Raw genomic sequence first — 16,369 nt, 5'->3', positions numbered from 1 at the left:
GGATGCATAAGGGCCCTGCACACCAAACAAGCAACTGTGTGATTAGCAGAGGAGAGTAGGGGGAAGGTAGAAGTAAAGAGGAAACTCTTGAGGAGCTTCCAGAACTTATGAAAGTCCTGATCAAGACGAAGAGGGAGGAGGAGACTGTTCCAAAGAAGAAAGCCAGCAGAGGAAAGTGATCGACCACCTACCCTATTTAGCTAAACGCTTTACACACAAATAGTTGGTGCCAGAGGAGCACAGGGGCCTGGAAGGGGAATATTTAGCACGAGAGAGGTGCAGATAAGGGGGTCCCCGAGCTCCAGACATCCTTGTGGATGATACAGGGGGATTTGAATTAATTCTGTGAAGCAATCGGGAGCCAGTGTGGCTTTTTAGGGCAGCAGAGATGCAGTCCTTGGGCTTGAGGCCAAGGATAAGTCTGGCTGCCCTGTTCTGGATTAGCTGGAGAGGTCGCAGAGTGGACAAAGGTAGATTCAGGAGAAGGCTGTTGTAATAGTCAATCCGAGAGAGTGATGTCCACCTATCTGGGTTGCCCAAGTACTTCGGTCCACATGTAGGATGTTACTGAGGAAAAATAGACCTAGGTCACCAAAGCAAAGTGTCCCATATGTATGAATTGTAGTTCATAATTTTACACAACACCACATCGCAACTCTCACTTTCCTATCCCAACTACACCCTACTAACCCTCCACTGCCCCCTTTTTTCACACTCTCCTTTTCAGACCCGCCAGAGCGCATGGGGACCACTGCAGTGGTGACGGTGCATGGTACAAATACCTTTAACTTTGACATTAACATATCCTCTCCCCCACTCCTTTTCCTTACTCCTCATGTGTCTTTCTCACTCCTCAGTTAGCCTCCTCAGTAATCAGTCTCAATATTCACTCCTGCTTCTCACACCTCGTTCCTCCTCCAACCTCATCGTACACGGTGCATTGTAGGACATTAGCATTCGGTCAATCACATGCCACCCTTATTCCTCATTCCTCCCCCACCGTCATGTTGTCATTCCTTCTGTTGAGTCATCAGTTGTCATCCTTCGCCCTCACGCGTCATTCCTTATATCCCCTCTTCACAATGCATGCATCAGGCATCACCATTCTACTTCGTTCTCATTCCTCCTCTTCAGTCATTATTCCTTCTCTTCAGTCACAGATGCCCTCCTCGCACCTCAGCGCCCCTCTTCACAACTCACGCATCGGTCGTCACTTCCTCTTTAGTTGTCAATCCTCCTCCTCAGTCATACATTTCCCACCTCACACTTTTAAAACTTGTCTTCACAACTCATGGACCACACACAGCCACTTAAGACACCCCTAATTTCTCATACCCCACTTCTCAGCTTCCTCTTATTTATTTATTTGTGTGTTTATTTATTTATTTATTTACTGAACATTTGTTAGGCCCCTATACAACAAAATAGTGTTTTCAGGCGGCACAAGACAAAATGGGGAGGGAACAAGGGGAGTCAATAATACTGGCAAAAAAGACAGCACTATACAATTGTGGTGTCCTACTAGGCTTGTGACATTTGGACGTGCAGCATGGGTGTAATTTTAGGGGGGGGCGGGGGTGTTTGTCCCCCCCAACTTTCATGACACTCTATTTTGTCCCCATTCATTTGAATGGGACACCTTTCCTTCAGAGGTCATGTCCCCCCCAACATTTTCAGCAAAGTTTCTCCACTGCAGTAAAGAGAAGTGCAAGAGATAGGGGAGGGAGAGGGCAAGTGCTGGTGAGAGCCCAGGAGGGAAGTGCAGAGGGTTGCCAGGGGAGCAGGCAGCTGGCTAAGTGCTAGGGCGGATGAGTCCCAAGGGTGGGATGCAGAGCCGGTAGGAAGGGGACCCACAAGGGCAGTGCTGGGGCTGGTGGGGGCTGGTGTCAACTGGGCAGGGACCTGGTAACCTGTGAGGTTCATGAAGGTCGAGGCCGCCAGTCTCAGTGGGGGGATTAGAAGGGAAGGGAAAGGGGTAGGGAAAAGCAGAGTTTCCGGAACTTAAGGAGGTCCGGCTCAGGTCTGAGAGGGGCAGGGAGGCTTTTCCAAAGAGAGGCACCAGCCAAAGAGAGACCTGCCCCCACGTTCTGCTTGGACAAGCGTTTGACAAGCACAGAGTTGGAGTCGCGCAGGGCTCTAGCAGAGACATATTTAGACAGAGAGAGCTAGAGATAGCATGCTCCCAGGTCCCAGAAAGCCTTGTGGATGATGCAGAGGGTCCTGAATTCGATCCCTGCTGCCACTGGGAGCCAGTGGAGAGATCTTAGGACTGGAGAGATACAGTCCCTGAGCTTGAGGCCAAGGATAGGTCTTGCAGCCCTATTCTGGATTAGCAGAAGGGGGCGGAGGAAGGAAAGGGGGAGAATGAGGAAGAGGCTGTTGCAGTAGTCCAGACTAGAGAGGGCCAGAGCTCTGGAAACATTGAGCTTCTGGGGAAAGGTGAGGAAAGGGAGAATGCCTCTAAGGAGGTGAAGCTGGAAGTGGGCCTTCTTGGCAAGGTCCAAGGTATGAGGGGTGAAGAAGAAAGAGTCAAAGATGACCCCAAGGTTCTTGGCCTCACAGGATGGTGAAGGTAGAGGGACCAAGGAAGGCGGCCAGATGGTAATAGGGAAACTGATAAGACTGCCCTGTTTTGCATTGTATTGCTCTGTGGTCTGTTGTGTTCTTCCCTCCTCTAGGTTCTCTTTTTAATGTCTGCTCTGTTCCTGATGCCCTGGTAACCTGATTTGCTTACCAGACTGCCTTGTTTTCTACCTGCTCTTCCAAATGAACTCTTGTCTACTTAGTCAATCGTCCACTATTTTCTTGTCCCTTTCTGTCTTGTCTGCTTGCACCTCTCCTTGTGCCCTCCCCTAGTGTCCCCCCCACCTTTCCCCTCCACCCCTCTTCCTCTCTTCTCTTCCCCCACCTACTCTATGGTGCTCTCTGTCCTAACTTTTCAAACTGCTTCTCTATTGACTATCCTGCTCTCCTCACTAAGTCTGGTAGGAAGAAGTTCAAAAAGGATATCCTGGTCTCCAACCCAGGCCTCCATGTCGCTGACACCTATACCAGTGCTTCCTCTAGACAGACAGCTTCACCAACATCCTCTTTGACGTTCCCTCGCCAGACCTATGGACTCTTCACATGGTCTCTGTGCTCTCTCCTTTCTCTTCTTCTCCCATTAATGGGGGTACCCGGTGGGAGGCCCTCCTGGCCATTTCCACTCCTCTAAGTTCATCATTAAAGTTTACCTGAATTGCACCGTCTTGGTCCAAGGCCCTCAGGCCAACCTTCTCCTCTTTGATAGACGCTTCCTGCGCCTCATCAATTTCCTTTCTTCTCTTGCTGTCCCTTCTCTCCCTTCTTCGGCTTCCTTGCCTCCCCCCTCTGCCTTCTCCTTTGCTACCTTGCCCTCTCCTCCTTCCTCTTATGCCCCCCCTCGGGATGCTTCTACACCTACGCAGGGCATACCTCTGATTTGTGACCCTCCCCGGAAGTCTTTCAAGGTTGGCAACCATCTCCATATTGCCACTCTAAACTCTTGCTCAGCTGTCAAACACTCCTCTGACAGCTCGCCGCCTCCTGGAAGTACTTGATCTCGATGTCCTCGGTCTCACCGAGACATGGTTCATGGCCAGCTCTGTCACGAGCTTTGATACTCTCATCCCTGATGGCTACAAGATCCTCTCCCTGCCCAGATCCAAGAGTTCCAGAGGGGGTGTAGACTTGATCTTCCCGGAGGGGATTCCTGCCTCTGTCATTCCTATGCAGGCCTACTCCTCGTTCTAAATGCCTTGTCTGCATGCTCTCTGTCTCTCCTGGTGTGATAAAAAGTGGGTAGAGACAACTCAAGGGTAGAGAACTTAGGTGGGCTACTGTTGAAAAGGAATGTTTTAGCATAGTTTTGAGCCTTAGACGTTTTAGGCCCTATCTTACAGGGTCTACCTTCAAGGTCCAAACAGATCATAAGCCCCTGAAGTGGCTTAAACAGATGAAGGGTGAAAACCCGAAACTGCACGGGTGGTCCATTAGCCTGCAAGAGCTAGACTTTACCATTGAGAATAGGCCAGGGAAGAGTCATGATGATGCGGATGGCCTTTCCAGAAGGTATGTTGACCGTCTGGCTGAGAGTGTCAATCTCGTGGGAGATTAGACCACCCTAATCTCAGTCTGGGGGCGGCGACTGTGATGCTGGAAATGCATTGGAGGGACATGGCCTCCATGTCCATGTACTATAGTCCTTTTATCATGTGTGTTCTGTGCTATTTTCTGCACAGGAGTCCATGTGGGACTCCTGGTAGTGCAGCTCTTCATCTTTTTGGTTTGGTGAACATACCCTTGGGATACCCTCATGGCACCCAGGGGCGGGGTACAACCCTGTACCCCTGGTGTATGTTTTTAGGCACCTGTGTGTGACCCACAGAGCAGATTATGGGCTAGTGGCAGCTACATGCTGAATTTGACAGGTGCTCCATTTTGGGATACCCAGGGCCTGCCATTGGAATCAGTTGATAGAAGACAAGATAGCCCCCGAGGCCTCTCGCTTTCTATTGCCTGTTACCTTGTTTTCCCAAAGTCCTGGGAAGACCTGACTTTGTCCCTTACCCTGACTGGCTGTTGGGTGGAAGTTCCATATATGGTATTGTGGGGAAGTCCAGGCCAGACTGACTGGAGGCTTCCCAGTGAATGTATGTTGTGGGTACACCCGTAGGATGGGACCTGGGTGAATGGAGTATGTGACCAATATACATTTCCTGGTATGGGTGTCTAGTTTCTGGTATGTGACACAAAGACTGAGACAGCCCTGCCCGAAACTGGTATGAATGCAGTGTGGAGTGCTGAATGGCTGGGTGCTTGCCCTAATCCACATTCCTTGGTGTGAGTTTCTGGATGGAGAAGAATGGCCTGAATGCACTATGAGCCTGATTGGCTGCCTGCATGAATGCCCTTCTGAATGATTGTTTGCCTGAGGGTGACCCAGCAGAGTGAATGAGAGACCAAACAGTATATCTGGGGACCTCTCACTGATGGAAATCGTTCAGAAGCAAAATTGGTTGAAACTTGATGCTTGATCTCGAAACCGAGCCGGAAAAAGAAGATTAACTGCTGTTTCCCTTCCACGCAATCTGAAAGCTGCTGTGCCTTCAAGAAATGGATCCAATTGATGACCTGGCAAGGAGACCTCTCCCCGAGCTATAAGGGAACATCGTGCACCAGCTAACCTTTGCCAAGGCTCCCTGGAAGTCAGCCTTTCGAAAGACTGTCGACCGGAGACAGGGACCACTGAGGAAACCCAAGAGAAGCACCCAGACATCACGTCCACCGTCGTCGACCAGGGTTCGGAGGATCGCCGTTACTGCTGGAAGCCTGTTGAAGCTGTGTTGCCCAGAAGCGGGGACAGCTTGACGCCATACTGCAGACGACCAGAGCCGCTATCCTCCACCTTAGCCTAAGAACACTTTGAACCAAGGACTCCCTTGCTCATCACCGTCAACCGCTTTGTCCCGCTGGAGAAAGTCAAGCTCGCTGACGAACCGAGGAGAATCCGCTTGTGGGTTTCCCGCCACCTGAAGACCACAAAGATGCTGACGACCCGACGCCCTTGCTGGGCCGAAGTTCTTCACTGACTCTTTGTGGCAACGAACTATCGTCGTTAAAGTACACCGCACACCTCATATTCGCAGGACGTCCATGACCGATCGTCGACAAGCACCGCCGGGACCGAAGCTGCTGCCTCAACGCCATTGTTCACCCTTTTCTTCGAGGGATCACGACGATTCGTGGCTCCTTCCTTAAAGGGAGTTCACTCAAGAAGGATCGGTCGACGACCTGACATCAAACTCTGCTAAACCAGGTACATTGGGGTAGTAGAACATTTGTAGAGGGAATTAAGACTCTGCTAAACAATATATGGACTGGGCTTGTTTATTATCTTATTTACAGGTGGCCCAAGTGGGGGTCCCTCATACAGAACTGTGCCTAGTGGTAGGGGCCCAGTATTCTGTCAATTGTTTAACTAACTTGTTTTCCTTGCCAAGTCTATTGTTGGTTCACTTTATTCATTGATTTGTATGTAATTTGAAACTGTCTACAGTTGATGCATTTGAATGTATTCAAAGAAGTACTTGTGGTACCACATACAGACTGTATATATTTATCATAATAGAATTGCCTGAGCACAAAGTGTGTTATTGTATGTGTACATAATCAAATCCTTCTTTATATAAATAATTGTGTTTTCACTAACATAGTGTATGGACATTCCTTTGTGGGTGCTTGGGGACTGCACTGTAGTTAAGAACCAACCTGCATCACCCCCTAAGAGCTTAAGCCTTGATTGCTTGCCTATGTTTACCAAATAGAGAATCTTGGCTATGGTGCTCTGTGCTTTTACTCTGCCATATAGAGGGAAGGAGTACAGATACCCCCCTCCAGTCTTTACACTAACCAACTTTATTGATGAATATACAAAAAAGCAACAGTGGCTCAGAGAAGGGGGTATCATCCCAGAGGCTAATGGCGAACACCAGGACTCTGTAGAGGTAGCAGTCCACCACACCCTCAGGGAAGTAGGCAATATAATTTGTTTAAGGCAACCCACAGTTTCAGCACTGAACATGGTTTTCAGCTTGTTCGTTAATTTATATGATAGCATCTGGGCCGAAGTGAGAGCACACACTGAATTAATGACAAAAATCTATAAAAGATTGGAAGGCATGGAAAAGAGCTTTGAGTCAGTAGAAAAACAAAGGACTTTTGCTGTAGCGGAAGCCCACCCTGTTGGGGGATCTGTGGGAGGATGTGGTAAAATGTAATGAAGAAATTGAGGTTGTGAATTCAATTGAGGGCCCCCCTGTAAACTGTGGAATCACACAAAATCGAGTAGTTCCAAATGATGTTCCAAATGTTGTTATAGATCAGGCCACAGATGAAGCCCCCAAGGTACAGGATAGGTATAGTGCAAACGAAAAAGGGTATGAGGCGAAGAAATAAAAAAACATTAAAAACATCAAAAAGTGTAATACCTCCTCCCGTAAATACTTTCGCAATCCCACCATACCATCAATGGCCAAGTGTGGTAATAGAAGTAATGGTCCACAAAGAGTGATGACACCAGTTCTGGAGGAAAGTATCAGGGTGAGTGTCCCTGATGTGACTGAGGATGCTATTTGCCCAGAGGAAAGGCAGCCCACCACCAGTATCGATGATCATAACCCTCAATATAAGAATGATGCACAGGGGTCACAAAGTACGAGGGCTGAGATAGGGATTCAGATCCTTTAGTGGGACCCTCGGTGGACATCCATGATGATATGGTGGTTGCTCATGGATGTTAGGAAAGATTCCCATTTTATGTGAAGTTTTCCCTCCAGTGGGGTACATCCCCAACTTTTTGCTGCTGTTAAACAGCCAAGTCTGACTTTGCCATTGGGGCACAGCCTTCAGCTGCACTCCCCTGGGCTTTTCTCTCACTTTATTCTGGGGAAACTTACATGCCCTTACAGACAGTCAGTACTGGGAGACTTTGTTTCCCTAAGTCCTTGTCAATGTTGCAACTTTTATGCAACATGTTGCAAGTGCACAATGTACCTTACAGTACCGTGCACGTGGGTCATCCTGTCATTCCCAAAAGCCCTAGATACTCTCGAAGGATTTTTTAGGTGAAGTGCAGATGTGCCTTGGACAGGGCTGGTGGCAGCTTATCTTTTCTCATATTTTTAACCCTTTCCTGCCAGGTAAACTGTGTTCACCGCGTTTGGCACGAATAGGTGGCCTGGCTACTTAATGGCCATGTCACAAGTTTCTTTGTCCTGTCCCTTGGCCATCTTGCCCCTTCACCTTCCCCAGGTCGAGCTGACCCAGGTCAGTCCTTATTTGGGCATGCATTCTCCCACGAAACGCCAAGCTTTCGCGGGCTTCTGCATACCTTGTGTGTGTGCCTCCAGGATGTGGGTTGGACTGTCTGGTTCCAATACACATCCTGGGTGCCAGAGAGTCTGGTGTGCTGTGAATGCCTGGGACCAGCGTCATCCATGATTGGTCCACATAAGGTGTGCCTGTATGTGAACAGATCTCCCATTGGGTCCTCTTCATTTTGGCGCGAAGAAGATTCTGGCTAAGAGAAGGCTCCAATCACCCAAAGCAGGTCGATCTCTTGAGTTCTCACTGAACGAAGGATAGGATCCAAGTATCCTGAAACTAACAAGCCGAGTCGAAGAACCGCTGGTGACCCGCTGGAAGGTTTGGCACCCTGAGCCCACTGTCGTCCTGTTGGACCCCTTTGCATCTGATTGCACTAGAAGGTCTGCGAAGCCACTTCGACCCATTGGAATAGTGGGACCAACTGTTCTCGGCACCTTCATCAAACCCTGCATGTAAGCCTTCTTGGAAGTGTGCCTGGGCCAAGCAGTGGGCTGATCAGCTTACGCAGGACCTTTGCCCTTATACCACCGCTGTGTCGAGGAGACCCTTAAAACTTGGTACATCGCTAGCTCTTTGTTCACGGCACTCTCAAACCGAATTTTGTACACTTGGCATTCCCAGGTCTGGAGTAAAGAGAGAGAGCCTGATCCAGAGTGCACGCGGTTACCGTGTCGCCCAGCCGTGGTGATGAACTTTGAAGGTGCACTGCTGCTGTGCCCCTCTTGCGCCTGAAGCCTGCTACAGTGAAACTGGCCTGATCCATGCACCAGGAGCAGAGAAATTGCCACTGTTCCATTTGGGAATCAACGCTGTAACTTCGTCGCTGAAAGTCGCAGAGCTGCAGAATTGCTGCGTCTGAACCTGCTACCGAATGGGACTCCACTGCCGAAGTTTGGGCCAGAGTGCGCCGGGGGTCAGTGAGTAATAGCAATCTTTACCAGTGGCCCCTAGCACATCCAACCTTTTTATGCACAACTGGCCCTTTAGGGCCCCTCTCCTTTCCACAGATAGCCTGAGCTATCAAACTATTCCCAAATCTTGGAACCTGCTCTGCCCTGCTGGGGAGACCCTCCTCGAATAGTGGCAACTTATTCTGCATCACCTTACCTGCCTTCCTGAGCTGCTACAGACCCTACAAAAGACACTGTTTCACCCATCTGCACTACCGTGTGTGCCAGCATTGCAAGTACATTTGAGCAATAGGCTCCTCCCTTCGTAGGGATGGGACTGCCTTTTAGTTAGGATTGTGATTACTGAACAACGTTGTATTTATAATTTCCTTGTTTTTCTTTTTAAGTTTCCCAGGCTCCTCCAGCCCGGTGGAGCCTGGGAAACTTAAAAAGAAAACCACTGCATTTATAAATACAAACATGTTGTATTTCTGATTGCGGTGGCTTCAGCTTTGAGTCTCCAGAGCTCCCCCGGCCTGCGGAAGCCCGGGAGACTCAAAGCTGAAGCAACTGCAATCATAAATACAACATTGTTGTATTTATGATTTCCGTGGTTTTCTAACCGCGGCAATCATAAATACAACAATGTTGTATTTATAATTGCTGCGCCTTTTCTTGTAGGCAAGTCCAGCAAATTATGAATACTTCGCCGGCAGAGTATCCATAATTGCTGCGACTTTCTTTTCTAGTTTCCCACGCACAGGAAACTAGAAAAGAAAGTAGCAGCAATTATGAAAAGTCTGCCGGCACCCGATGAAGTATTTATAATTGCTCTGCCTTTCATTTTACCTTTTCTGTGCTTCCCTGGGCTTGGGGAGCACAGAAAACCTAAAATGAAAATGAAGGCAGCCTCCTCTCCATGTTAAGATCTGCTCTGGCTGCAGTAAGCAAAAGCTCCCAGTAGGGGGCATTTGCTGCTTGGTTAGTGCCGCCAGAGCAGAGCTTAACATGCACAGAGGAGGCTGCTTGAAATCACAAAATGGATGCCCCTATGTTAACACTTTGAGCCTCATTTGCTCAAAACTTTACATAGGAACATTCTCTAAAAATATGTTTTACATATATTTTTGATTATTGCCCATCTTCTGGGACAATAAAATGTCTGTTATGAAGCAATACTGAATGAATCCCCAAAAACTAACAACAAACTAGAAGGTTGGCATAACGGCCTAAATGTAACAATGGGGCATGCTAAACCAACTTTGTGGAAGCTCCTTAACGTCTTGCAATCCGAACAGGGAATGCAGGAAACTGCAATTATTCAAACACTGAGTGGCATAAATATACAAAAAAGATCCTCTAAAAGCATCAAAAATGTTTAAAAAAATGAAAGAGATTGCTGAGAAATTTGAAAATGTAACCTTTTCAGACTATTGAACCAGTATGGCCTTTGCCATTACTTTTGTAACATTGTAAATGATCCATGATGAATTGTTGTTTCAGTGGCATGTGAAGTTAAGAAACATGCGAAAAGTTGTACACATGTTTGACAAAACTAATGGTTATTGTTAAGTTTTAAAATTGATAAATAATAAAATAAAATATTGTACTGTCCATGATGCTTACTGTTTTCTATTCCGAACCAAAATAGAAAGCATTTCAGTGGCACAGAATGAGAACAAGAATCTCTGAAGAAGATTGAAGAGGAGAAAAGGTAAGAAATAACAAACCTCAAGGTAAATGTGGTTAATATGTCAATTAAGCCATATATGTGGAGGGGGGGGCGCTAACGCCGAGAGAAACCCAATTTTCGGAAATTCAAAAGGTCAACTGTGCAGAAGGTCAATTGTGCAGAAGGTCGATTGTTGAGAAGGTCAATTGTGCAGAAGGTCAATTAGGAGCACTATAATGAGGTCAATTGTGCAAAAGGTAAATTGTAAAAGGTCAATTTGGGTAATACCACTTTGCCAACTTCCTGAGTGAGTTTGATTATTGATGTTTGAGCATATTCTGCATCTCCATCCATCTCAAAGTATTGCTACCTCATCTTAAAGGGCTTGTGTTGGGTACACGAGTTCACCATCGAAAGTCAACTGGAAGTTTGTTTGTGTACTATTTTCAACTTTGTGTTTTGAGGTAACAAGGAATTTTGAGTTACAGAATTTGAAGAAACAGTTCTCTGGCTTTGGTTTTAGTTCTTAGTGTGCGGGCTAGAAGTAGGTTTTTGGACACGACTGTGGACATACATTATTTGGAAATCCTGACAGACTCCTTAGACTATTATTTTGAGGCAGGGAAACCCCTCTTAGTTTTAGGGAAAGAAAGGCATTTCCCCAACCCTCATTTTGTGTTAAATAAAAGTCTATAGCCAAAAACGGGCCACAGTCTGTCGATCTCTGACTTCTACACCCTTACAACTAGTAAGGGCAACTCAGTGTGCAGGGTTAATCAGCAAATCTAGGCATTCTGGGCAACCATCTCTGTTCATGAAGCTAAAATAACTTTGCCCCCTGGATTTTCCCTGTGAAACCATCCAGCACAGGTTTTCTCGCTCTTGCACTGCCAGTTTAAAAATGGCCAGGGAATTAAACTGGTTCCATGTCTTAAAATCGCTGTAAAAATGGCTGTGAATACAAAATATCGCGGCAAAAATGCAGTGGTTTTTTGCGACACAATCATGTAAAGGATGCGAGGGACACCCCTGCAACCCCCGGACCCATTATACCATTTAAGGGGAGCGGGGGACATGCCCGAAAACCGCCGTTCCCCTTAAATGGTATAATGCGGTACACCTTTACCGGGTCAAACCACAGCATTTTAGCCGCAATTTTTTTTACCGGCGACATTTTTGCCGCGATTTTATTACTTGATGCCATTAAATTGTCTGCTTGAAACTTCAACATTTTACTAAAAAGGCTCAAAGGTTCAAAGTACTTAGAACCACCGGGAAATTCAGATGGTTTGCGTTTCCATCAAACTGGTTTGAGCAGGACTAGCATTCAGTGCCAAGGCTCACTGGAAATCTTATCAACACACTGGCTGCACAATTTAACTGAGCCTTTGCCAGAAACTACCGATAAGCCTTCTTTTACCTGCCTGAGAGATAACATTTTTTTAAACCAACATTTTGCTACAAAAAAGAATGCACTCGAATGTGGAGCTGGAAAGGCTAAAAAGAGGAAAAGAGTGTATCTCAAAGAGCTAAAGGAAACATCTGAAACCACAAACTAGTAGGGCTGCGTCTGTCTACCAAATTGACCAGTTCGCCAAGAATCACACAGACTGCCAACACTCTCAGCGATATGCCTCTCCTCCTCCCCCAAGGTTTGCTGGCCACCAAGGAGATACTAGACCATGGTCTAGGGTGTTAGTGTGCCCCATATTTGACATGGCGCCTAATTCCCTTGTGATTCGGGTGAATAATGTTATAATCGCAAAAGACTCTTTTTTTATTGGCTCAATACCAACCTCGTTATTAATCCTTTCACACTTTCTCTTTTTACCTCTTCAAATAATGCTCCTTTTTAAGATGAGCCGTTATGCATACACTCCATGGAACCTTTTGTTATCTATGTATATTGACAATTCCTTCTTCACTGCCGCTTACTCTGCTCCCTTCAATTGCCTGTGTAATTTGCCTGGTATGTCATTTTTTTCTTTTTTTTCTTTGTAGGTGATGTACTTTTTCCATCAAACTACTCAAAATGGGTTTCGGTGTTTATGTATATTCTTTCGCGATTTACAAAAGGAGGCCAGACCACCATGTCACTATGGGCAATGGAAGCGATTCACCTGCCCCACCCCTCCTTCTGCAAAGAGGATACATGTGGCATGGTCACCACCTCATACCTGATATCACAACGCAAGTGTCTTTAGCTCTGCGTTTCATGGCCTTGTACGCTGCATCGGCAATTGCATAGAGGTGAGGGGTCCGCTCATACAGTTCTCTCCCACGGTAGTGCTCAATGACGTCCTTCCCGTAGAGGTCCACCTCCCTGTAGGGGTTCACAGACACTACCACCTCCCCAATGTAGGTGTAGATCCTGCCCTTCTCAAACCTGGAGACAAAAGAAAACTGTTAGTTCTATTATGAATTATAATACAATGCACAGTATTAAAACAACAATCACAAAGTGAAGGATGGAACGCTTTGATCAATGGTTCCCAGTAATTCCCCAAAATTGTGCATGTTCGGTAAGCACTGGTTAGAGGAAGAAGAGGGGGGAGGAACATCTGAGTGAAAGATAGAGAAAGAGAGAGAGAGAGAGAGAGAGACAGAGAGAGAGAGAGAGAGGGAGACTGAGAGCTGAAAAAAGTGGAAAGGGATAACCACAAGGAGGAAGTAAGAATCAAGAGTGGCAATCCTTATGATAAAAAGGAACTGGGTGGAGGAAAGAGCAAATGGCAGAGAACCGAGGTTATGTAGGAGAAAATACCGTTTAGTAAGAATGAGGGGGAGGAATCAGGAGTAGGGCTGCAGGTCAGAGCAAGTGGTGAGACATCGAGAAGGAGAGATACAGTGAATTAGTGGGCAGCAGAGCCAGGCTGATGCAGAAGATGTGTTATGGGGCCTAGTATCAACTCGAGGAGGGAAGCCCACTACTCATTCTGCTGCCTGCATGCCACTCTGGGCCTAGCTGGTAAGAGGTGGCCATGGCACCTGTCCCTTGAACAGTCGAATAGGAAACCCTTCCCTGGCCCCAAGACCACAAAGGCTATCTCATAATATACTTTTGCATAGCAATTTGCTATGCAATTCGGTAGGTTTGCTAATTCAATTGAAACATGTAGCACAGCTACCTATTCAATGGATCTTGTTCAATGAAAGCACAGCTCACCCTGCATTCCCCTCTCGCCTTCAGGGCTACGTCTACCCTCTTATCTGTTCACTGCAAGTACAAAGAGACTAACGGGAGATAGTAGAGCAGTTATCATCTCCGCACTATTTGCGGTACCGTTATTAGCGCCTTCCCATTGAGCCCTCTGGGGGCTCAAATGGGAATGGGGAATGGCTTTTTCAATGGGGACTTACCGGTCTCGCAAAGGTCGGAATAGACTGGTAAGTCCCCATTGAACGAGGGCGGACTCGGTACCGGTATTGGAGGTAGTCATGGCGCTAATAGCGCCATGATTACCTCCAAACTCGGAATGAGGCCCTGTGTCAGGATATCTCAGGGTTCCTTTCGCCAAGTTCAACACAGTTCCAATCTCATGACTTTGCCTGAGGCTTCCAGAAGCTTCCAGTTTCACTTTATAATCCTTTAGACTCTGTAACAGTTGGAACAGATGCCTTCTTTCACTTCGGCACTTATATCACACAGTCTAGTGTCTTGGCTTGCCTTGGTTCTTTCCCAAGTCAGGCTACTTGGTTTCGGCACAGTTGTCAGACCACACAGTCCACCCATTACAGGTCAGGCAACCGATAACCCTTGGCACTTCATGATGTTCGTGGTTTTCCTTGGTTTGTTCCAAAACAAGTGGGCGAGTCACTCGGTACAGGTGCAGTTGCTGAACCACATGGTTCACCCATTACAGGTCACGCAACCGATGACCAGTAATACTTGGTTATTAACTTGTGTGTCTTCTCTGTCAACCTGTATCATATGCCTCCATGTAATTCCATGTTTCTTTATGTTCCCTTGGTTGGCCTTGATATAATTCGTATTTCAAACACTCTGTCGAGCCTCTGTCTAACACAAGCGCCCTCTCTCTGAACCTGTGTCAATAATCAATGTTTGCTGTATTATTCTCCTTGCCAGTCTTTTGGCTTTGACACAATTTATATTCTTATTCTGTGGTGTATATCCTCTTCCACCACCTTGCTTTCACATTGTCCATTCAGTCCAGCAACCTGCCTTTCAGCTTTGCTTTTCCTTTAGTTCAGAAACATTAATTATGGGCTTTCACTTTGTTCATCAATGCTTCTTAACGGTTTTCAATATTTTCACAATAGCACTTGACTCGTCCACTTAGTTCATTAGTGTTCATTACAGGTTTTCACTTTGTTCATTAGATTTTCTTAATGGTTTTCAATACTTTCACAATAGCACATCACTCGCTTTGCACTCGTGCTGTATTTTCACATAATTTCCATATCTTCTCTTTAGTTCGGTATTCAATATCTGTTGTTGTATTTCACAAAATACTTGACAACTTTGTCGTGATTCAATGTTCTTTCATCCGGGTTCCAAACCTAATTCTTATAAGTATCATTTCGATCGTTCTTAATAAATGTCTGATCCCCATCCCTGGATCACCCTGGTACAAGGTTTCCCTGTTTTGCACTCACCAGGGTTTGTCTGTTCCTCCAGCGTCTTCCTTCTATTCTCCGGCTTCCACTTCACTCCCGGATATGCATTGGGAGCTCCAGCGAGCAGGGCACGCCAGCTGTGAACATCGTGGCCACGGTCCGTGGCTCTTCTAAGTCTTCTGTGTTCATGCAGCATAGGGAGCTGCCAAAGTTCCAACCTCCTCACGGCCCGTTGAGGTCATAGTGCCTCTCTCATACCTCTGCAATGCACAGTATCCCCTCCGCTGGCCCCTCTCCAGCCTACTCCTCGCCTCGCAGCTGTGTCCTTCTCACCAAGCAGGTTCTCTCTTCCACGCTGCTGGGATTTCCTTTTAAGCACCTGTGGCTTTTCAACGGGTTGCAGGTGCGAGTTCTTTTCCTGACCACAATTGTACCAATAAACTGTACATGCCTGACCCCCCATAGTCATCTTCCCTGTCTCAGTACCACAGTGGTGAATTGACTAGAAGAGTGCATCATTCCTAGTTGCCTCTTCCTCGACCAAGTTTTAAAGGGATAGAGACTGACCATATCCTACAAAGGCAAGGTGAGGGTAGGGCTTATTCTCATACAGGAAATGGGGATAACATGTCTCACCTGCAGACATCCTCTCCCCACTCCTAAGTTCCCTCCACCCAGGTGATTTATAATTATAATTTATAATTATAATTGGGTATTTGTAACATGCCTAATACCCAGAGGTTTCTAAGCGTGAACACAGGGATCGAACTTGTGTTGCTCTGCATCACAGGCGAGCACATTGCCCCTGAGCTATCCTCCCGGTGATCCTCCCTCACATATCCACCCCCAGGGTCAGGATCCAAAAGCGATGGCCTTTCCCTGTCCACCTGAGAGGAGGATCCAAGGGGAGTAAATGAGAGGCTACCCTCAAATTGCTCAGATACTGCAAAATACTGCATGGTCCCCATGTTTTTCATAAAGTAAAGTTTAAGTGAGTATATCTAAATCTCACAGTGTAAACTATATTTCATTTTCTTGGGGAAAGTGCATCATATTGACGAGTGACCACTTTTGAAAACATACATGATCACATGGTCAAATGCTTTTGATGGTAAACCTAGTTATGTTACCTGCTGTTGAATTGATCTGTGCAATTCGTGCTCAACCCAGGATCTGATCCCAAACTCCTTATTCTATGTCCTCACCCGGTTGCTTTATACCAGCTTTCCTGAAAGTGATATGGGTGCAAAAATACAATATTCCACTTAGTTTGCCTAGTCCTCTGCCTGCTACGCTATCCATTCTGCTTAGTCGCTTACTTTCT

General features: G+C 46.6%; 1 protein-coding gene across 1 annotated transcript in view; it reads right to left on the bottom strand.

Annotated features, from left to right (window-relative positions):
* MYO1G (myosin IG) overlaps nucleotides 1–16,369 on the bottom strand; it is a 1,030,638-nt gene that overhangs the window by 847,334 nt on the left and 166,935 nt on the right. The window contains exon 2 of the mRNA XM_069645825.1: nucleotides 12,645–12,853. Coding sequence (XP_069501926.1) covers nucleotides 12,645–12,853 — 209 coding nt within the window. The remainder of the gene's footprint in view (nucleotides 1–12,644; nucleotides 12,854–16,369) is intronic.

This window comes from Ambystoma mexicanum, chromosome 2p, assembly GCF_040938575.1.
Source record: "Ambystoma mexicanum isolate Mex_15411 chromosome 2p, UKY_AmexF1_1, whole genome shotgun sequence".
Classification (NCBI taxonomy): domain Eukaryota; kingdom Metazoa; phylum Chordata; class Amphibia; order Caudata; family Ambystomatidae; genus Ambystoma; species Ambystoma mexicanum.
Note: the sequence above shows the minus strand (reverse complement) of the source record. Positions and strands in the feature narration are given on the sequence as shown.